The sequence below is a fragment of the Aptenodytes patagonicus genome, chromosome 2, assembly GCF_965638725.1.
Source record: "Aptenodytes patagonicus chromosome 2, bAptPat1.pri.cur, whole genome shotgun sequence".
Classification (NCBI taxonomy): domain Eukaryota; kingdom Metazoa; phylum Chordata; class Aves; order Sphenisciformes; family Spheniscidae; genus Aptenodytes; species Aptenodytes patagonicus.
The window spans coordinates 147,649,683-147,672,484 of record NC_134950.1 but is presented as its reverse complement, the minus strand read 5'-3'; the positions used below and the strand labels follow the sequence as shown (position 1 = coordinate 147,672,484).

General features: G+C 41.6%; 2 protein-coding genes across 9 annotated transcripts in view; one reads left to right on the top strand and one right to left on the bottom strand.

Moving 5' to 3' along the window:
* ADAM22 (ADAM metallopeptidase domain 22) overlaps nucleotides 1-8,279 on the top strand; it is a 71,685-nt gene extending 63,406 nt beyond the window's left edge. For all 6 annotated transcript variants that reach the window (XM_076331571.1, XM_076331577.1, XM_076331573.1 and 3 more), the window contains one exon: nucleotides 1,541-8,279. In XM_076331571.1, the coding sequence (XP_076187686.1) occupies nucleotides 1,541-1,561 (21 nt within the window). In that variant the 3' untranslated portion in view covers nucleotides 1,562-8,279. The remainder of the gene's footprint in view (nucleotides 1-1,540) is intronic.
* Nucleotides 8,280-11,716: 3,437 nt separating this feature from the next.
* Nucleotides 11,717-21,387, bottom strand: SRI (sorcin). 3 transcript variants are annotated; one of them, XM_076331567.1, is made up of 8 exons: nucleotides 21,266-21,386; nucleotides 19,916-19,999; nucleotides 16,559-16,628; nucleotides 15,774-15,817; nucleotides 13,873-14,020; nucleotides 13,599-13,712; nucleotides 13,068-13,126; nucleotides 11,717-12,433 (listed from the first exon to the last, which is right to left on the bottom strand). In XM_076331567.1, the coding sequence occupies exons 1-8, from the start codon at nucleotides 21,317-21,319 to the stop codon at nucleotides 12,407-12,409; spliced, it is 600 nt and encodes a 199-aa protein (XP_076187682.1). In that variant the 5' UTR covers nucleotides 21,320-21,386; the 3' UTR covers nucleotides 11,717-12,406. The 3 variants fall into 3 exon arrangements, with proteins under 3 accessions (XP_076187682.1, XP_076187684.1, XP_076187685.1); XM_076331569.1 differs by lacking the exon at nucleotides 19,916-19,999 and having other exon boundaries at nucleotides 21,266-21,387; XM_076331570.1 differs by lacking the exons at nucleotides 19,916-19,999; nucleotides 21,266-21,386 and adding an exon at nucleotides 17,192-17,373.
* Nucleotides 21,388-22,802: the final 1,415 nt, after the last annotated feature.

Here is a 22,802-nt window from a genome sequence, read left to right as displayed (position 1 = left end):
GGGGCTGATGCAGCCAGCAACTCTCATTCGGGCTGGGGGATAGCTGCTTTCCAGCTTTTTTTTAGGGAAGTGATCGTGCCTCTGTACTTGGCACTGGTGAGGCCGCACCTCGAATACTGTGTTCAGTTTTGGGCCCCTCACTACAAGAAGGACGTTGAGGTGCTGGAGCGTGTCCAGAGAAGGGCAACGAGGCTGGTGAGGGGTCTGGAGAACAAGTCTGATGAGGAGCGGCTGAGGGAACTGGGGTTGTTTAGCCTGCAGAAAAGGAGGCTGAGGGGAGACCTCATCGCTCTCTACAACTACCTGAAAGGAGGTTGTAGCGAGGTGGGTGTCGGTCTCTTCTCCCAAGTAACAAGCGGTAAGATGAGAGGAAATGGCCTCAAGTTGTGCCAGGGGAGGTTTAGCTTGGATGTGAGGAAAAACTTCTTTACTGAAAGAGTGGTTAAACATTGGGACAGGCTGCCCAGGGAAGTGGTTGAGTCCCCATCCCTGGAGGTATTTAAAAGACGTGTAGATGAGGCGCTTAGGGACATGGTTTAGTGGGCATGGTGGTATTGGGTTGATGGTTGGACTCGATGATCTTAGGGGTCTTTTCCAACCTTAATGATTCTATGATCCTATGATTCTATGATTTATGGGAAGGTAACTACACTGCAGTTAAGGAGGATGTGGAGGGCTTGTATCAAGCCCTTGCAGACCTGGAGTAACTTTGCTGCCACATACCCTGAGCCCACCCTGACCCCCCAGGGTGGGCAGGAACAGCTGGAACGTTCTGTGGATGGTGATGCTGCTCCACAGGGAGAGATTTCCAGCTGCTGCCGAAAGGCAACGCTAGCCGTTGCTTCCTTTGTGTCAATTCAGACATAGCAGATATTTGAATAAGCAAAAAACCTCTGACATTTACTTTAGGAGTTTCACTTGTAATAGCTTTAGTTCTTGTTCCTGATGCAGATGAGATTCCCATCTCTGCTCTCTGTCCTTTCTTCTTTCCAAGAAAAAAAGGAGTGGAGTGGAGTGCTGCTGACCTGCATGCTGCTACACCCACGTCCTGCTCGGGGCAGAAAGTTGTGTGAGGGGCAGCACAGGGTCTCCCGGGCAGCTTGGAGGAAGGGCTGCGCTGATGTTTCTCAACCCTGGAGCTGCCTCGGCACCAGCTCAAACCCACAGCAGAAATTTGTGCTGCCCTGAGCAGAGTTAGGCAGAAGAGAGGGGGAAATTACACAAATATTAGTTAGCGTAACTGTAAGGTAAAAGCTGTTTAACACAAAGTTGATGCTACACTGACATTCTTCCTTCATACTCTCTGCACTCCCAGCCGTGGATATTTACTATGCCGACTGCAAGTCATGCTGAAATGCTTGAGACTGCTGACTTTGTGGTCTGAACCCACCAGAGGCTGGGAGGAGACCGAGAGCGTAGCCTTGGTGACCCAAGTGATGTAGATGCAGTTCCTCAAACAAGCTCCTCACACTGTTTGGATAACAGCCTGTTTTATCTTGGTGTTCAGCGTGTCTCTTGTGTTCCTTTTCCCCCTCTTCAGCTATGGGAGACGTCCATTTAGCTGCACTGTTTTCCTGGGGTGACATCAGAACTGTTTACTTCGAATTTTATAGAAACTCAGCGTCACTGAGTTCTTGCACATTCATCTGCTCTTCAGACAATTCAAAAGATCAACAGAGATGCCCGTGATCACAGTGAGAACCTCCTCTCATCTGGAAGGCAAAAAAGCAGTCTTTTCTTTCTTTCTTTTTTGTTGACTAGTATTTTACGGATTTGATGAACAACCAAAATCATAACAATTAACAGGGGATAATTAGCCCGGACGTGACAAGGCTATTCCGCATGATGACAGATACACTTACCTAGAATCCCAACTGCAGTCTGTTTGCCAGTCCCGCGTAAGAGAGTTTTTTCTCTGGTTTAATGCAGTCCTGAGTCAGACCAGAGTGGAACTAGGAATGCGCCTCCTGGAGAGCCCAGCCGATGTAAACTTGTACGCTGTATGCATGAACCTTGTGTTCTTTACTTTCCACATGTAAGGGATAAACAACATACTGTAGTAGAAATTAGCATGCAGGAATAAGAAATATAGGATTTTTTTGTGACAGGATTTCAAGCTTTGAAAGGCAACTATTTGACACAAATGTCAAACAAGCAAGGATTATATCTTTTTTTTTACCTTACGTGTTTATAATCTCAGTATACAGATTGTATATATGTAAACATTTGATAATGTCAAAAATAGCTGTTATACATAAGTGTATTTTGCCAAATGCCTAAAGAAACAGTCATGACTAACATCATCACACTTCAGATTTTCTAATATTACGAGCAGACAACTTTGGAAATACAGAAAGTACAGTACTGTAAAACCGTGTCTCTCAGAAACTGGTGTTTGACCAAAATCTATACTATCTTTTCAGTATCTTATATTGTCTTGACAATCTCAATTGTATGGTAGACTGCAGAAACCAGTACAGGAGCACTTTGTCTTACATCATCGTAAGAGGAACCAGCTAAAATGCGTTGTTCAGTGAGATGACCGGTGTATCCTCTCACAGATGTAATAAAGAATGATTCGGCAGACAACAGAGGCAGAGTCTTTAAGTAATGTGCAGTCCAAACTTCCTGGACATTTGGGAATACTTCTAAGTAGTCAGTTCAGGATGTGGTGATGTGAAGTCCTTCTGGTGAGGGTTGCTGTGTATTTTTGATAGAGCATTTCAGACACGGTTTTAGATGGCAAGGCGTAGCTTATGAGAAGCATAACGATTTCACTGCACTAGATAATAACAGTGCTGGGCAAGTGGCCAGTTGCATTGCTGTCTTTTAATTTTTATTTGTTACTGGAATCGCCTTTACCATGCGCTTGAACGCTATGCTTGCTGCCCCTGAAGTCCCCTTGACAATTTTTGGGGGCATTAAACTGAGTACAAGTGAGGTTAGCCTAAAAAAACAAGGGGGGGGAGGGGGGGAACAAACCCTTTACCATGGAGATGTTAATCCTGTGTATAAGTGGATGGTTACATTTCTAACACCTGAGACTTCTAAAGGTTGTTGTAAACCAAATGTCTTTTGATTGGGAATTTTCAGTCAGTAAGAAACTGGGCCATATTAAATCAGTTTATAATTCTCCAGCTTTCCAAAATTGACTAATTCTTAGCTTCAGGTAGTACCGTTGCAGAATAAAACACCCGATTCCGTGCGGTGCGGTTGAATACCTTGCCCAACAGCCGTATGATCAATTAGATATTATTATGATGGGAACATCTATGGTGTTTCTGAATCTTCTACCTCTTTCATGTATTTCCTTTAATAAGTGAACCCAACACTTGCAGCCTTTTAATATATTTTTTTAACTTTTAAGTCTCTCGATAAAGTCAAATATATGTAAGATTAAATTAAGAAATGTTTAAAGATGTCAGCAACTGTAAAGTATGTAAGATTTTTAGAAACACTATATTTTATGATTAGGCTGCGTGTTGGATTATGACAAAATATTGGCCTTGGAGTTCCAATGATCTTCCTTCACAGTCGACAGGTTCTGGTAAGTATTTTGGAGAAAGAAAATACGAGTGAGTACAAGTGGATGCAGACAGACCATCTGGAAGGAGTCAGTCACTTGTAATTGCTTTAGGAAAAGATTCTGCACTTTTGTGAAGAGTAAATATCCGTCAGCACTGAAGAATATTTTTTGCAAAGATTTACGTTGAGTGTAGGTAACTGGATTAAAGATAGTTGGTAGCCTATAGCTCGTGAAATTAGGGCCTGAGCCATAATCACTTGAAATCAATAGGCCTTTTATTGATTTCACTGGACTTTGAGCAGGACCCTCAAGGAGTTCACCCACATTAGGACATTATGCTAACCCGGTAGCCTCTGTGTTACTCTGTCGCCTGGAAGCTGTTTTTCCCTCACATACTAGTATCCTGTCTTTAGTAACTGGACTGTTCATCATGTGCCTTTCATGGTATTTTGTTTGGATACAAACTGGCATGTAATTTTGAATAATCCTGTTAGAGTTATGTGCATATTTTATGTTTACCACTGTTTACTCTTCCTTTCCATTTTGCCTTACCAAGAAGCAGCAAGATTTGGCAGACTGAACTGGATGTAACATACTGGCTCTTTGTGTAATGTTCATAGCTTCTTGTTTTGCAAACGAATGGCTCTCCTGACTGTATTTTCAATGTAGTATGTACTTTCAACTTCTCTCGTTTTGGTATAATTCATCTGTAGCATATGATGATACAGTTATGTGTGTAGTGTAACTTTTAACAGTCAGTTTCACATTTGGAGATACGTAGTGACTAGAAGTCTAGTTATGAGCACTAAGTTTAATGTAAATAAATACTGACTTTCGCTTTGATGGTCTAGAGTGGGAACATCACAGGACTTGGGTTTTTGCACAATTCTTCTGCAGAGGATTTTGCGTCAGGTTGGTAACTTGGAGACCTTGTCATTACACGAAACCTGAACTAGTAGGGCTGTGTGAGCCTCCAAAGCCAGTGGAGGTCCAAGAGAGAAGTTGTTTGCTTACATTCTGTGGTTTCCTACTTCTAAAATGTAGTGTGTTGGAAGGCTGCCAGATTAATAACCATGAAGATTGCAAATATTTTTATCAACTGTATTTAGTTACACTGGCAATAGCAATATAAATTGCCACATAATACCTCATCCAGTCTAAAATAGAGTACTTGTATTGTCAATGGGATAGCTCAGTCATTTTGACTCATTGAGACTCATGCTTTTATTTTGTTTTTAATTTTATTTTAATAAATGAACTAGTTATTGCCAGCTATGCTGTAGATGCCTGTTGAAGCGGGGAGGTTATCAGCTCTTCTGAATACATTACAAGTAATTGTCCGTATGAGCATAGGACCTGCAGGATGGGGGTTATGTATTTCAACATGTGGGAGAAGACTCTTGTATAATTTAAAATAAAATTAATATGACTAACTGGAAGATAGAGAACGTATCCAAATAATACTGCTGCACAATGATTCCACAGTTTAACAAGTAAAAATTTACCTGCTAATTCTGAATTTGTTGACATAAGAACTTCAGTAAGCCATACTACAGATTTTTGGTGAATATACTCAGGCAGTTTACCAGAAATGGTTGTGATCGATTGACAATTTACATAAAATTTTGTTGTATTTAAATAAGTAGTTTTAAAGAGGTTGTTCATTTTATGCAGCCTCTCTCTGCGTAAGTTGTGAACTTAAGTCACTACTTGCCAGTTATCTGATTTGGAGTGTGACTTGCCTTTGAAGATAGCCGCTTCCAAATGACTTAAGAGTTTTGTTCCTGATTTATGAGCTATTGAACCTGCTAAGCTGATGTACTCATTAGATAATTTTGGTTGTGCTAATGAACAAATGGACCTTTCGGTTATAGCCTGAATTAAAATCAGAAAGAAGTTGTGTCACTAGCCAGTGTACTGAAGTCCTCTTACCTGTATCCCTGTTGCCGGTTTTAAATGAACTGAGTGGTCTTGTCAACACCAGTGTGACAACTGTGTTCAAAACCAGGGCTAAGAACAGGAACATACACTATTACAGGCATGCACATACTACAAATTCTGACCAAATTTGCAGTTCTTTCATTGCTTAATGAATAGGATAGGATGTAACATGAAACAATGATGAGACTCCGTAATCCTGTGGGATAACAGCTTAGCTCTTAGGACTTGCTCTGTCATCGAATCCCATACCTAGCTGTTATAAGCAAACTTGCCAAACTCCAGTGTAAAACTCAGCAAGCTCCTGTTCTCTTCTCTTCCGTCCCCTTTCTGCCCCTACTGAAAAGCATTTCCATGAATGATAATTACATCCACTAATAGCCTCTTGTGTTGGTTGGCTAAGATCGAAAAGCTGCTAAGGTGCCTTTCCACACAATGTCCTGGATAAGGTTTTTCCAGTGCTGTTAATGCATCTTTTGCTCTTGCTAGAGTGTAGGCAATGGTGCCCCATGTCTCGTGTGCAATTTGCACTGGTAAAACCATTTGACGACTCAGCCATCCTGCGTCTTTCTCACCCTCTAGCATTGTTGAAGGCTAAGCCTCTTTAATCACCGAGTCCGTGAACCTAGAAGTTGTGCTGTGTCCTGTTTCTCTTGCTCCAAGTCTGAAGATCATCCATGTCTTTCTCTAAGTTACTTAAGTATATCTGTATCATTAGCAGACTGTTTGGGCCATTGTTACCAACCAGAGTGTGAGGTTTTTTACCTAATTTTTAAAGAGCTTGAGCATTCTGGTCTCCTCTGAAGCCATGTTTTTGTCCAGAATGGATGATCCATCAGACTGCTGAGCTGATGACCCACTATTTGCATGGCTTCCAAACCATATGAGACATCAGCAATATGGGATTTGACTTTGATCAGATTTCCTGAAGACAAATATGAGGGATTTGACTTTGATCAGATTTCCTGAAGACAAATATGAGTAAACTGCACACGTACAGATTGTCATCCCATGACTGCATGGTGGGGTAACGTTCCTGCGTGCACATAACTATTATCCTAATAGAGCAGGAAAAAAGGGAACAGTGAAACTGAGTCTGTAGACATAGTTGCAATACAGATAGGACTCTCAAGTGTGATTTCAACGGGAACTTAAGTAATACCTCCTATCATCTACACTAAAAAACACCTTTGACCCGAGTATTTTCCAAGTCAGCTTACGAAAAACATATCTGGTGCCTCAAGTATGGATGCTGATGTAGACTAAAGCTTTGGAAACAGTAGCTCGTACACCCAGAAGGTGGTGTCTTGTTGTTCCACAAGTTTTCTGCAACTATTTAGAGAAGCACTGCAACAGTCAATATAAATACGTTATTGCAGCCAAGTAACTAAAACAAGCAGTAAAAATAAGTTCAGAACACAGAAATGGCGTTGGTTGAGAAACTTTGTACCGGACTTCAAAATCGGCTCCCTGGCCGGGTCTGATGGTTTTAGTTCTCTAAAATCCAATCTACACCAGTTTCAAAATCACTTTAGCTACGCCAGCTTTAAACTGTTTAACAACCTCTGCTACGCAGGCAGGCCGTAATTGCAATATAACTCAGAATGAGATGAGGAAGATCGGGGAAAGTAAGCGCAGAGCAGTTAAACAGAAACACGTTCTTTAAGGGAGAAGTATAGGTGTCTTACACTATTTTTAATTACTAGAGCATAAAATGTCAAAGCAACAAGCTATTTTTTTTCTGTTTCTGTACTCCTCTGAATAAAAAAAATAAAGTTTCAGTTAAAAAAAAAATCTTAACATGAGGCCTTAAGACCTTCTATATTCTAACTTTAGCATGGAGAGTCTATTTTTACAACCACATTAGAAATTCTGTATATAGGCCTGACTGACCTTGTAAGTATAGTGGTGCTAGCAGCTAATCATGCAATATTGCAAGGCTCTGTATAACAGTAAATGCTGATTTATTTTGATTATTGGTACAAGGACTCCTGCTCACTGCCTGTGTAGAGACTGCATATTTTATGCTTGGAAACAGTCCAGAACATATTCAAACTGTGAATATATAACCTGATTTTTCTTTTCTTAAGGGTAAAGATATATTACAATAGGTAGTGTTTTATATAGAATACAGTACTTATTTTTATTGTTGCATAAATGCAAAATATTTTTTTCAGAATAGCAAAGCGTTACATAATTTTTAATCCGCTGGAGAAAACACTAGTTACAGTATGACCAGTTCTTTCAGCAAAGCTTTTGGGGCGGTATATATCAATTGGCTCTGGCAGCTTCATTTTGTGCTTATGTTTATCTTGGGCATTGCTGTAAAAAAAAAAGCTATCTATTTTACACTCATACTAGCCCCTATTGGTAAAACATTTAGAGAGGCAAGGAGAATCATGTTTCACCACTGGGGCTGGGCTAGTATTAGCAAAAACAACCAATCTACACCATATTGTTGTCTTTGCTAGTTAAAATCCTTTAAAGATCATACCTGATGTAATAGAAACATAAGATTTTGACAAACACCAAAATGAAGCATTGCAATTTACAACTTCTAGCTTTGAGTGTGGTATTTTTGTCATAAACATTACAGGCATTGGGCTGTTGAAGTGAATGAATCTGGCTTTCATGTAGCTAAACAAAATGTTGCTTTTTATAAAATCAAATCATTGTAATTTGGGGTTCTAAATTCCTGCTCACTTTTATTAACAGCATTACAGTACCCACTTCTATGAGAGTATTTAATACAAATGCCTGTGGTTTTCAATGTTACTAACATATTGTAACATCAGTAAAGTGACTTTCAATGACAGACTGTTGTGTGTATTTTGTTCTCGTAAGTCCTGATATTTAGCACTTCCTGTTTTATAGGTCTCCGTAAAAAAAAGCTGCTGCATGCATGGGGAAAAAAAGGCTAATGGCTAATAATAGAATACAGATGCTATTTTTAATAGAATACGGATGTTATTTTTCAAATTCCAGGGTTGCAAATGATCCTGTGAGCTTCCCAGTCTTTGTCTTAGGGTCCTACTGTTCTCAAGGCAAATCTATTACCGTTCCTTAGGTTTGCATGTCTGAGGGCAACCTAGAAAAATGATCTACATTCTAAACTATGCCCAATTGTTTGCACAAAGGTCAAGACCAATCACCCACTTAGTATCTCACAAGCATCCTTCCCAGTATGTGTTTTAGGAAAGAGACACCCTTAATTCTGAATTATAGATAACTGTTTCTCTCAAGCAGGTAACTTGCATGTTCAAATTGTCCACTGAATCTACTCTTAATGGGGAAGCAATTTTCACATAGGTTTCAGGTGGCTTTTTTTTAGCTAGATGACAGCAAATTCTGTAGTCACTCCTTAGCAACAGTATTTATTATCTTAGTTTATGTCTGAACATGAACCATGATTTATCCTATCAGACCCTGTGAATACCACTGATTTTTGAAATGCTTATGGAGAACAAAAAGCAATTCTTTCCTGGGTAACCTAGAATTTGTTCCTGGTTTTGGAGCAATTTGTTTTCCAGTTTTCTCTGATGAGAAGATCCCTGAAGAAAACCCCATTGGTTCACACTGTTGTTCTTGCAGCATTTCACTGCCCAGTAGCTGGCTGGTCCCAGAATAGTAATTCAGCCTGGGGAAATAAACTGAGAAAGACTTAGCGTGTTTGCTATTGGTCCTCTTCTTTCATTGCTCCAGACACCTCTTATGCCTCTCATTAAAAAAAAAAAAAGGCAACCCCCCCCCCCCCAAAAAACCCCGAGTACGCAAAATAAGCTGAACACATTTCTGAAGCCAAGCTTTTATTTGTAGGCACAATTTTACCTCCACATATTATTTCATCAATAATTCTCATGATTTATTGCATAACTTCATACCTGTATAGGAGTGTGGAACTTCTGGGGGGCCTCAAATCATTTAGTAAGTTACACTTATCTGCAAGAATATTGCCTGATGTTTTCTTTCATTAGTAGTTTCAGGCTTGTGGTGGGTGGAGAATTGGAACAGCAAAAGCAAAAAAGAATTGCAGATCAAGGTAAAACAGCTTAGTAAGTGACGGAAAAAAAAAGGGGGGGGGGGGGGGGGGGAAGCCACACAAAGGCAATCACTCACCACCTCCCACCAGCAGACCAATGCCCAGCCAGTCCCCAGGCAACAGCTACTTTGGAGAGACTTATCCACCCCCGCCCAAGGTTTACTGCTGAGCATGACGTTACATGGCATGGAATATCCCTTTGGTCCATTCGGGTCAGCTGTCCCCGCTGCGTTCCCTCCCAGCCTCGTGCCCACCCTCAGCCTACTCACTGGGGTCGCAGAGTGAGAAACACAGAAAATCTTGATGCAGTGCAAGCACTGCTCAGCAACAGCTAAAACACTGGTGTGTTATCAATGCTGTTTTAGTCACAAATCTAAACCACAGCACCCTACGGGCTGCTATAAAGAGAATTAATTCCATCTCGGCCAAACCCGGTACAAGACCAGAAACACAATTAACAAAAGTATGAGAGAAATGTGGGCAATGTGCATTTTGGTAAAGATGTCTCATCCTTTTTGGGGTCAAATTAAGAGTATAAGGATGAACATTGTATTTATGCAAAATAGTCTAATCAAAACCCTAGAGGAAGAACAGCCTTTGCTTCATACTCAGTTTACTACCTTCATCAGCTGTTGAAGTTTTGAACTACAGCAGAACTGATGTTGGCCACTTCAGTCAGACAAATCTTTATGGACTTGGGTCGTGTTAGAAATGCTTTCTGTAGCATTCCATGTCTGTTTCCCAACTTTATGTGCAACAAGACAGCGTACAATTATCAAAATGTGGAAGCATAATCATGTCTATGCCTTTAAAATTGATTTTTGAGGGCAGTGTCCTGGTTTCAGCAGGGATAGAGTTAATTTCCTTCCTAGTAGCTGGTACAGTGCTGTGTTTTGGATTTAGGAGGAGAACAATGTTGATAACACACTGATGTTTTAGTTGTTGCTAGGTAATGCTTACACTAGTCAAGGACTTTTCAGCTTCCCATGTTCTACCAACTGAGAAGGCTGGAGGTGCACAAGAAGCTGGGAGGGGGCACAGCCAAACTGGCCAAAAAACATTCCATACCATGTGGCGTCATGCTCAGTACATAAACTGGGGAAAGCTGGCCGGGGGGGCTGCTGCTCGGGGACTGGCTGGGCATCGGTCAGTGGGTGGTGAGCAATTGCATCGTGCATCACTTGCTTTGTGTATTATTATTATCTTATTACTGTTAGTATTATTTTATTTCAATTATTAAACTGTTTTTATCTCAACCCATGAGTTTTTCTCACTTCTGCTCTTCCAATTCTCTCCCCCATCCCACTGGGGCTGGGGGGGGGGGGGGAAAGGAGTGAGCGAGCAGCTGTGTGGTACTCAGTTGCCAACTGAGGTTAAACCACAACAGGCAGAAAGAGAACTAGCTTCTGAAATTAAACTAGAAGCAATATCCAAAAGATTCTGAATTTAAGTAGTACGACTTGCTTCTTTAGGTGAGACCAGCCAGCTTTGAACTTATAGCCCGGAAACTAGAGACCTAGATTTTACAGTATTCTTAGCAAGCTAGGGTATAAAAAGTATCTTCAAGCAAGATTTCTGCTCCAAGGATTATTTCTGTTGTTTGTCTAGTGACATGTACTTGTGTATCTATATATACACACGCACGTATAGTTTTGCTTCCATGCCTTAGTGCAAAGGCTCCTCCCCAAAAGTGCTCTAAACCACTAATATAAGAAATATACCCCTTTTAACATTCTTCTGGCATTCTTTGCACTGTGGTGTGCACCAAAATTAATGGAAGTTTCATTCACTTATTTCATTGGAAAAAAGTTTGAACTACCTCCATACAGTTAATGCTGCCCCCTCTTCCCATACAATGTCAATCCTCCCCTCAAAAAAAAAAATCAACCAAAAACCTCCACCAAACAAAAAACCAACCTTTTTTTTCCCTGAAAAAAAATCTCAGGCAAAAAAGGCTAGCCTTTCTGTATCTGCTTTCATGTAAATTCTACAGCATTGGTAATTACTGCCGTGATCTGAAACAGTAACCTGGCAAGAATTTTTCGAAGTGGGGTTTGGCCCTTGTATGTTAGTTGGCATATAGAGGCAGGAAAGGCTACTTGTAGGGTTTGAAGTGGAGGAGATAGAAACCCTAATTTACATGTAACTGAAGTCTGGCAGCTTAGAAGTTCATTGTTAAAGGGGAAGTTAATGTATAAACTGACACAGTGTAGTTTTTGTATGTTTAAAAGTTTTATATAGTGTCACAACAGAGCAAGAATCTTACCGGAACAAAAGCCCCCTATACAAGAGCACACTGCTAGAAGAGTTCTCTGCTATGTTTTATCGCATCCCTGAAGTTCTAACAGGTAGTGTTACACTCAGTGCATGGTGTCACAGACTTCATCTTCAAAACAGCTAGCTGTCAAAATAAGCCACTTAAACTTACTGATGTTCTAACAGACCAGCATAAAATGATCATTCCAAAAGCTCTTTCAGTTTGTATATGTGTCTTATGCTGTCAAAGACAAAAGAATATGTATCATCTTATCTCATACACATGATACTGTTTAAGACAGAAAAAAGTAAGTTGCACTCCAGGAACTGGTTTTAGTGAATCACAGGAAAAAAGTAAACACACTACAGAAAAACTTACTATCTGCATAATTTGAGTTATACATAGTGAATTGCAAGTTTATGAAAATAAAAACATCTTTAATAGTCACAGGTTGAAAGTTAAAGACGACAGTACATGAGTAGTTTATAGTCATTGTCAAAACTAAAAAAATGCAAGTGTGTAAAGCGATACCTTCATAAAATATGCCATTTCCAATACTGAGATACACCATCATTGGAAGATTTGGCAAAGCAAAACACAAACTGGAATGTTAATCGTGGTCATCCACGGCTTGCTTCCTTTTGATTTAGACGCTCATAACACACTGTATGAACTGAAAAAAGAATAACCACTTATTAGATGCATGGTAGAGAACAAGTTTTCACTTTTTGTCCTAAAATACTCATTGTCACTACCCTTTTCTGTAAACAAATTCAGTCCACGAACACCAAAGCTTTAAACCTAAATATGAAAATTAACTAATAGTTAATTAAAACAAAGCATCTCCTTAATAGTAACAACAAAAAACCCAGGAATACTTGAATCTAGTATTCTCCTTTTCCTGCACAGATGCGGCCAGGAAGCCAAGACCTACAAGCCTGACTGAGTGTGATTTGTGTCCATCCCCACTGCACCACCCCCAACCCTTCCCGGGAAAAATGGCTACCAAACTTCAAAACAAAGGAAGAAAAAAAAGTCACAGAAAGTGACGTAGCTTCTTAGATCTTCTTGAACCACGCTGGTAAGAAATCCAGACAAAAATGCACAACTTTTTATAGAACTCTATAGAATATGTGAAAACTTTTTGAGACAATACTCAACACAACCCAGAACCTTTGTGCTCTCAGGTAACACCATAAGCGTAGGGAAGACAGGCACAAACTCAGATCATTACTGTTAGTCTTCAGTTTTAAGTTTTTCTTCAGTTTCACTCTGTAACTTTAACTGATTCCTTAAAGTTCACTTACATCATCATACTGGAAGTTCACAAAACCCTGCTGAGATGTATCCCTTCTTCTAAAACATTCTGCAAAAATGCATTAAGAAAACAAAACAGAAACCAGGTAAGAAGAATGACAGTTAATCAATTTTTTTAAAAATGCACTGTACTTTCATTAAATTCCCCAAGTCACGTGAATGAGAACTCATGAAGAACACTTCAATTCATTCCAAGACTTAATTTCCCTTTCTTCATTTTCATATTTATCATATACAACCCTTTATGTTCTGTTGAGAAATACAGTTTACCAATTTTGGGAACATAACTCTTCTAGTCTCTGGAATAAACCCTGCATTAATTTTAAGTCCATTTTTCAATGAGGATTTTAAAAAAATCATAATCTATAATTGTTCCAGTTCTGCCTGTAAACTCTATTGAAAGAAACCTATTTTGTGTTACATAAAAGTTAAAGTTGAACTTGAGACAACTGAGCAATCAGATTTTATTAAATAGAAATATATTATGGGGATGACAGTAACATGGCTATAATCTAGCATACCAGTGAGAGCTCTGAGTTTCACACAGCAGGCAATGTAATCATCAAATGTAATCTTTCCACGAGTGCTGTATCGCCTTGTGATTGCAGTCACTGCCTGTGGGCTCAGTCTAAATCCTATTTGAAAATAAAGAGTCTATATTGAAAAGATGGGTAAGTTAACAGAATCCAACACATTTTTAATTGTAAATATCATGTGTCAGTTACTACGGGATGATAACCGGTACTGGGAAATGCTGTAAGTCAGTGTCAGAAGCGAGAACATTTCACAACTTACCCATATTCACCAAGGCTTTCTCCAGTTCTTGACGATCCACTGTACCACTTCTATCGTTGTCAAAACTTAAGAAGTGTTGCTTCCAGCCATTGACCACAGCCCAGAGTTCTTTAAACTCATTAAATCCCAGTGTGCCAGACATATCCCTCTGATTCCAAAGTTAAGAAAAATGTTTCTTAACTTAAAAAATTTAAAAAAAGCCCTCTCTTCCATGGAAATTTGTATCACCTGTAGTTAAAAACCTCTTTCTTGAAGGTCAATATTAACAATATTTTACTATTATTAATTTTTCTGGTAGAAAACTAACTACAGCATCCCATAGCACAGAGATAACACTACCGACCAAAACCAGAGGTCAGAGAACTTGCTCTCCCCACTTCTTCTCAGTGAAACCTGATAAAACTATTTGTTCTTTGTGAATTTCACTTAGTTCACACACTTCTCTCTTACCTGCTGCAGTGTAATCGTTACCAATAAAATAAATATCCAAAATAAAAATAGATACCTAATGAAAAATTACTTTAAGTTAGAATAGTATCAGTTCTCTCGCATTCTAAGCAGTTTGTTCAAGGTGAGCTAACAGCCCTTTTGGTTTCATTTCTGCTTTTTTTCTTTTTAAACAGCAAAACATTTGAATGTGACAATTTAAGTTTTGACTAAAAAACTCCAAAGATTCCAACCTTGCACAGTATACCTAAGTCTTCCATAGGTCCTACTGCTGAATGCCATATACTATCTCATTAGATACTCGAACCGGATTCATTCAAGTAACAGGATTTAGGGAGATTTAAGACTGTACTCAGGCTGTGCAGTACAAATGCTTAATTCATTAGGAAGGACATCTACAATGTTGTCCAATTTCAAAAGCACAACAAGCGATTTGCGCAAAACTATTCTAGGCTGCCAGACCTGACTCCTCATACATTCAATGGAGAAACAGTCCCCTAGGCTTAGAGGGATACCACTTGTTGTAAGAAGATCATAGAATCATAGAATCATTGAGGTTGGAAAAGACCTCTAAGATCATCAAGTCCAACCGTCAACCCAACACCACCATGTCCACTAAACCATGTCCCTAAGCGCCTCATCTACACGTCTTTTAAATACTTCCAGGGATGGGGACTCAACCACTTCCCTGGGCAGCCTGCTCCAATGTTTAACCACTCTTTCAGTAAAGAAATTTTTCCTTACATCCAATCTAAACCTCCCCTGCCGCAACTTGAGGCCATTTCCTCTCGTCCTATCGCTTGTTACTTTGGAGAAGAGACCGACACCCACCTCGCTACAACCTCCTTTCAGGTAGTTGTAGAGAGCGATGAGGTCTCCCCTCAGCCTCCTTTTCTGCAGGCTAAACCCCAGTTCCCTCAGCCGCTCCGCGTAAGACTTGTTCTCCAGACCCCTCACCAGCCTCGTTGCCCTTCTCTGGACATGCTTCAGCACCTCAACGTCCTTCTTGTAGTGAGGGGCCCAAAACTGAACACAGTATTTGAGGTGCGGTCTCACCAGTGCCGAGTACAGGGGCACGATCACTTCCCTACTCCTGCTGGCCACACTATTTCTGATACAGGCCAGGATGCCATTGGCCTTCTTGGCCGCCTGGGCACACTGCCGGCTCATGTTCAGCCGGCTGTCGACCAACACCCCCAGGTCCTTCTCTGCTGGGCAGCTTTCCAGCCACTCTTCCCCAAGCCCAGTCACTGAGAGCCTCATTTATTAGAATTATTATTTCATCCAGTAAAATGAATAAGAATGGAATTTTGTAGTTCCCCAATTATAATGATCATAATACTTACACCAAGTAAGAGCTGCATGGGAATTACAAAGCATTTCCCAAATTTTGGGCACCCTCTCATCTTTGCTTACGTAATGCAAAAATGTTTACATTTCATAGTAAAGGATACATCCAGCATTGAGATCATGAGTCTGCAAGTCTCTAAGTTGAAAGCTATTTAAATTAAAAAAAGAAAAATAAGTTATATTAAAAGAATGATTTTCAGTTTTGTCTAAATGTAACATTTTAAATTGCTTTTTATTATATACTGATAATATATTATAATGTATAAAATCTTATATAACTGCTTCCACTGTATACAGCCATACCATATTTTGATCCAAATAAGAGCTTTTAATCATTACTTGTTAAAAAAACTGACAGCAGACAATCTGGAAGCAATTCAAGTTATATTTAAAATTAATTTGCTCATCTCAATCTATAAAGGTTTCGGGTTTCAGTCAAAGTGATCATTTATATTTTACCATAGACACCACTTGAGGAAGCCAGTTTTACTCACAGAAGCTCGATATTGTAAATTGAACAGTAGGTATCCCAACAGAGGAGTCCTGCCACAGAATTTTGTTGTCAATATCAAAGCTCAATTTAAAAACAAAGCAAAACACCTTTTTTAAGAATTGGCTGTCCATTACAAAACAAAACACTCCTCCAATTCCACAGCTCAGCATTGGGGAACTAAGGAGGCTGAGAAGGGAAGACTTATGGGCACAGAACTGAATACAGAGAATTTACCTTTCAAAGTAGACCATATGGAAAGAAAGCCCTTCCACCATGCAAATAAAAAACCCAAACCTCTGCAGAAGGCACAACGTCGAGCATTTTCTAGTAGATAGCATAAGAATTAGTATGCTTTAGGGTTGGGGTGTTTTTGGTTTATTTAAATCATTAACTTACGTTTATACGCTCCTGCAATCCCTGACTGGGTGAGACATCTCTGTAGCTCATCAGCATCTATTTGTCCATCCTTTTGATAACAGAAGATGTATCAGCTATTGTTTTAATTCCCTCTCCCAAGCTGGTTATTCCCAGTACCCACTCCCTTTTCAGTGCCATTAAATTAGTCACCCCTTCAAAAAACAACCGATTACCTGTCTGCTATATGACAAAAAATGCCTTTTATAACCCATATCTGTAATGATGTTTCTTTAGTTGAGATTTTTGCAATATGCATTAGCTTTCCCATCTAGTGATGTACTAAAAAATGAACAGGATTGGCAGGTTTGCTCTAAACTTAACTTTAAAAAAGCCCCAAACAAACCCACATCAAATATTGGTAGCATATACTTGAGAGCAAACTGCATAGAAACCAAGGTGCAAAATTTTGAACAGAAGGACAGCTTTCCTTTAACTTAGTGGGTATTGTAGTCACTTTAGATTATACGTTTATGATCTCACTGCTACAGTAGGAAACCTAGAACCCAGATCTAAAAAACCTGTTTTTTGGGGAACAGTAAGTTGTTAGCAGAACAAACAAAAGCAGAAAGCAAAGCAAAAATACCTATCTGCATGGTTTGGAAAATGACTCACTTCCAATGCATCCTGCTCGGGGCTGAATAGAGAAAGCAACTGCCAATTCATGGAAAACAATGAGCTGTCAAAAGTGGAGCTGGAATTCTAGGTCACATTCCTCACACACCCAACCTGAAGTTCGGTTCACAGAGAATTTGAGTTTAATTTAACCTCATTCAGGGATGGAATATTATATCTGTAGATATAAAAAATGATGCAACTTTTGTAAAGCATTAAATAGGGAAAAGAGAGTTGCTTTATATTTGAAGCAAATTTATTTGCCTCAGCATTTTCCTAATATTTTTAAATCCAGTAAGCATTTTTTTTAGGAACAGAGATATGCTACTAAATAGCATGGTGGGAATGGCACACCCAGGTAACTTTTAGAAATGAAGTATAATTATTTATAGGACAAATAGGTAGTATGTTAAATGATATTTGACAAGGTCTGAAAAAAAAAAATCAACATTTTGATTCTATGTAAAATTAATGGCATCTAAACCCAAAACTGCTTCCAATCTACTCCATCAGACTAACTATACAGATGTATTTAAAAGTTTACATTCACAGGAAAATTAAAAAAAAAAAAAAAAAGATATTTGAAATAGCCATGCATATTAAGCAGCAAATCGCTTCAAAGCCCTTGTGCCTTCTGAAACAAAGGCAGGGTCTACATAATTTAAAATAGGCAGGAAGACAGAAAAGCATGATTTGTAAGCATGAGTGACATTACCAAAAAGATGCTTGGCTATTTTTTTTTTCTTTAAGTACAACTTAAGCATTTAAACTAGACAAGGCATAGGGGCTTTGTGAACAGACTAAAAAAAGAAAATTACTACTTCCTACAAAGACAGACTCAATTAATTTAATAAAGATTTGAAACAATACTTTGGACTTTCTTCTATAAACAAAGAAAACTAATTCCTCAAATCTAAGATGAGATCTCTGTTGTAAACTACTTCAAAGAAAGTTCAGAGATAATATATATATATTATATAGGCATAAAAACAACAGAGAGAGCAGCAAACCATAGCCAAAAACTTTACTAATTCTACAATAAGTATTTATGGAAAACTGTGAGACGTGGCTTTTTACAGACGGATGGCTGTAAAAGCAACTGATAATTTATCTGTTCCAGTTCACTGTCTCCTTACAGGATTTTTACTTCTGCACAGCCACTGGTCTCTGAAACTGACTCTTCCAATTCCAAGGATAACATTTCAAAAGCTACCCAGTTTATTTCAATAAGGAATAATTTCTACAAATATAAAGTATTTAAGAGTACTAACTTAAGTACTCTTAAGCGGTAACTTGATCATACCCATTAGCTCACTGGTTCCCCACTTTTCAGTAACCATGCCTCACTTGAGAGGCCTGGGGATGGTCTATGCTTTGCTAAGGTCCAGCTCCTGCCGCCTCTTCTCCACAGGACTGCATCCTGTTTGCTGTTACCTCCCTTTCTCTTTACACTAGGAGCTTACTCATTTTTCCAGCGTCAGTTACTGGCTCCACTGCTGATTCCTGGCACACAGCCAGGTGGCACCTGGATGCAGAGGCATCTCAGCTGGCAGGCAAATTGTCAGCACGTTCAGCAGAATTTAGCTTGCGCTCCACCTTACCAGAGAGGCCTGCCTCACTACATAAAGGTCATTCCAGTGTTCTCCTTTACTACAAAAATACACCAGCTACATATTTTCATAAGCAATGTTAAAGAGGTAATATATAGACTGTATGGTGAATTATTAATTCAAAAGAATAATGTAGAGAACAAAAATAACCCAAATTACAGTCTTAAACTGGGAATTTAAACATCAGCTAATATTGCTGAATTCAAACTTTCATGTTGTGGTTATGTCTACCTGTGATAATAGATCCAGGAGCAGAGTATTAGATTTGCACACACCCTAGAAGTGTGCAATAAACAGCTATACATATGGCCAACAAAGACAGCGCTTCAGCTCAATAAACCTAACTTATTTGCTCCTAAACTTTGTTATATAGTTCAAGAACTACTTATTTCTAGTAACATCCATAATCATACAAAAACAATATATGCCACAAAATTACAGGAAAGAAATTAAAAATGCAGTGCAGAATGACAGGGAGGAAAAAAGAAAGGCCTAAACGAAAAGTTGTGAATGCCTTTTCCTCTAAAAGAATAATCACTCTGTCCCACCAGCAAACCCAGATATTGGCACAATTCAAGACTGCTTTTCCATTTGTTAATCTATTAAGTCCATGTAATGATCTCTTTCTTATTAGCATTTCCTGCTCTTAGGCAGGCCATCTCCACAGCCCATGCTTCCCATTGTTTCTGGCTTCTCTCTCCTGAAACTGCCAGCATTCCCCAGCCCAGAGCTGAGCCACAATTCAGTTACAACTTTTCATGTAACTATATAGTCCTTGTATAGACTTACAGAGGAAATATAGCGCATACATGCATACATGTGTGTATATATATGTATGCATTTACACACACATACACACACACTATATAGAAACTAACAGCATTACTCAAACTGTATAGTTACTGTGTGTATATAGCTATATGGTATATAGCTATACAGCTATACATAGCAGATAGGCTAAGTAAAACCATTCTGGGTTTTGTTTTTTTTTTTTTAAATGAAACACCGGTTTTCCTCACTGCAAATATTAGGCATTCCTCTTTCCAAAAGCTAATGTAGAAATTATTCCCCAGAAAAAAAAATCCAAGAAATAAATAACATTTTATAAGTTTACCTGCCCTGCTACTGCAGCAAAATAACCATACAAAGGATCCTGAGCTTGTCCAGGGAATGCTGGTCCTCCTGGAGCTCCTCCATACTTCAGAAATCAAGAACAAAATTAATTTTAAACGATGATTCAGTTAACTGTTAAGAAACCGCAGTGTTTGTACTTAAGAATCAACTTGTGTTTTTATATACACACCATGCAAAAAAAGTCAAACCAACCAAAAAAGAAATTCCTTAAAAAAAAAAAAAACCCCGAGTCTTGGTATTGATATACTCATTTATTATAACTTAAGCAGATCAGTGTAAAACCTTGCACAGGAACAACCCACTGATCTAGATGCAGTATGGTGTCTCTCATCAAGGTTGAATTTTAGTCTACTACTAGCAGAAAATGGGGTACTGAAGATAAGACTACTAAGGCACTGCAGATGTTTCTTTCCACTTCAAAAAAGTTGAGCAAGACAGATCTCTACGGAAAATACTTGGAAGAATATGCATTAAGCATGGACATTCTTAAATAAAATTCTTAACTGAAAATCATGGATTGAGAGAAGTTAATCCTGTTTGACTGAGTTGAACCAATAATCTGTGTAACAAGTCTATACCCATCTTTTGCCGAGACAAGAATATGCCTTGTTTGGAGACAGACAGAGTTTGATCAGGTGTACCTTGCTCCCGGCCCCTTGAAGCGAAGCCAGCTTTACACAAGGTATTGGACGCAAGACCTCGCTCGGGGGACCGCGTGGGGAGCCGACTCAGGGAGCGACACCCGCAGAAGTGACTTTCGCTCACCGGCAGCACCTGCCGGGCATGTGCCTGCTCTCTTCTCCCCTCTCCCGCAGGCGGAGCCCCGAGCCGCCGCGGGCCGGCTCCAGCAGCACCTCCCGCGGAGGAGCTGCGGGCAGGCCGCAGGGAGAGCCGGGCAGAGCCCCACCTAACGCGGCTCTTACCGCTTCCCCGCGCGGGCCGGAAAGCCGACGCCGTCCCCGCCCCGGCGAAGCGTCCCCCCGCCTCAGAGAGCCCGTGAAGCCACCCCTGCCTGCGCCGCGGGGACGAGAGTCGCGGCCCCCCAACTCTGCCGGACGCCTCGCGGCCGAGCAGGGCCACAGCGGGCCGGCGGGAGACGGAGGCCGGCGCTCCTCACCGCCGGCGGGACGGCCTGGAGGGCGCCTCAGGTCCCCGGCAGTGCGCGGGGAGGGGGGGAAGGCAGGGAAGGGGCTGCCCCGCCCCAGGCGCCATCGCCCCCGCCTCAGCCAGGCTGCCCCGCCGCCGTGGCGGCCCCGAGCCCAGGCTCGGCGCGGCCGCGCCCCGCCAGCCCTCGCCGCCCGGGCTCAGCCCGCCGCCAGCCCCCGCTCACCCCGCCCTGGTAGAAACCGTCGCCGCCGGGCGCCGGCTGCCCGGCAAACGCCATCTTCAGCTGGCACCTGCCCCTGCCAGTCCGGCCTCGCCCGGGCGCAACCACCCGGCCAGGAAGCGGGGACCGGGACGGGCCGCGAGCTCCGGAAAGGGCCGGGGCTGAAAGCTCCCCGTGCGGGCAAGCGGCTGCCTCCAGTCACCGGGGCAGCCGGGCAGCGCAAGACGGTGCCGCCGGGAGCTGAGGGACCACCCCGTCCAACCCCCTCACCCCCATCGGGGTGGTACAGGCCGCCGGCCCGGAGGCGGCTTGTCCTCCCCGCAGTAACTGGGCGGCGCGGCGCGGCTTCGGGGCCCGCCCGTGGCGGAGGGGGGGATCGGCCTCTTCCCCTGCGTTTTCCGGCGCTGCCGGTGTTGTCGGGGCGGCGCGGCCCCGTCAGGGCGGGTCGCAGGCGGGGAGTGCCGCGGGCGCTGGAGGCCGCGGCGTCAGGCGCGGGGCCGGTGGAGGCGAAGGGGCGCGGGTTCAGCTCGCCCGCGGGGTGTCCCTGCCAGTAGCTGTCTGACACGCAGGGAAGGCAGCGCCCGTGGTAACCACCGCGCAGCTAGGGAGGAGACTGCCCCCCTGAGCGAGCGGCCGCGGGAAGCCCAGGGGCTCGGTGCTGCCGCGGCCCGCCCGCAGCGCCCGGCGGCAGAGGTGGTGTCCCTGGCACAGCGCGGGGCCTGCTGCTCCTGCGGTCGTCTGTGTCGCGCTGTTACCCACTAAGGCGTTTGGAAAGCACTGGAGGCGTTCACGGGTGAATCGGCTGTGTTGACGTCAAATTATTTTATAAACTCAGCAGTTCGTGTGTATATATGACGTGTATCACAGAATGCATCGTTACGTTAAACATCCTGCTTTTTTGGTACTGTAGCTTTCTCTTCAAAGTCTGAATGCCTGTCCCTGGTCCCAAAGAGAAAATAGATAAGCTGTATAATTTTCTCTTGCGTCTGTAGTTCCAAATTCTTCTGGAGCCAGAAGGAGAGGGGAATGCCAGTGTCCCGCTGGAGCTAGGAAGCCCTTTCGTGCTGGGTCCCTCCAGCAGTGCTCAGTCTGAGGCCGCTCTGTTTTGGCCATCAGCTGGAGGAGTCTCGGCTTTGATTCAACAGCCTCCTCCAGGCTGGAGGAGCTCACTGGTACAACCCGCGCTTTAATCCTACGGACTTCATTCGCGTCAGTACCCCAGGAAGCAACAACAGCTGAAATGGCCGCAGCTCGGTCTGAGCCGGACTGCTTGTTTGCAAAGTATTAGAACTTCCTCATGTTGAGAGGTATTTAATTAAGTCGCAAGAGGATGAGAAATTATTTGCTAGAGTCTGCATGACTGAAACAAATCTACTGATGGAGACCTTGCAGGGTAAATGGTCTGTCAGAAATCTGAAAGTATAACGTTTTATTTTCTGTTTGTTAGCATAATTTCTGAAGAACTTTGTAAATTTGTGTAGGACCTTATTAATTTGATCACGCTAATTTACAGTAAACTTTTCATTAAGAGTGAGGCACC

Bases quoted from the DNA above. Each gene is read 5' to 3' on its own strand.
- SRI (XM_076331567.1), bottom strand. From the start codon at position 21,319: ATGGCGTTTGCCGGGCAGCCGGCGCCCGGCGGCGACGGTTTCTACCAG. The intron at 16,629-19,915 runs GTAAACTTATAA...TGTTATCAAAAG, and splicing joins TTGCTGCAGTAGCAGGGCAG to GATGGACAAATAGATGCTGA. The intron at 12,434-13,067 runs GTAAGTGAACTT...TTCTTTTTTCAG, and splicing joins TGAACTTCCAGTATGATGAT to TTCATACAGTGTGTTATGAG.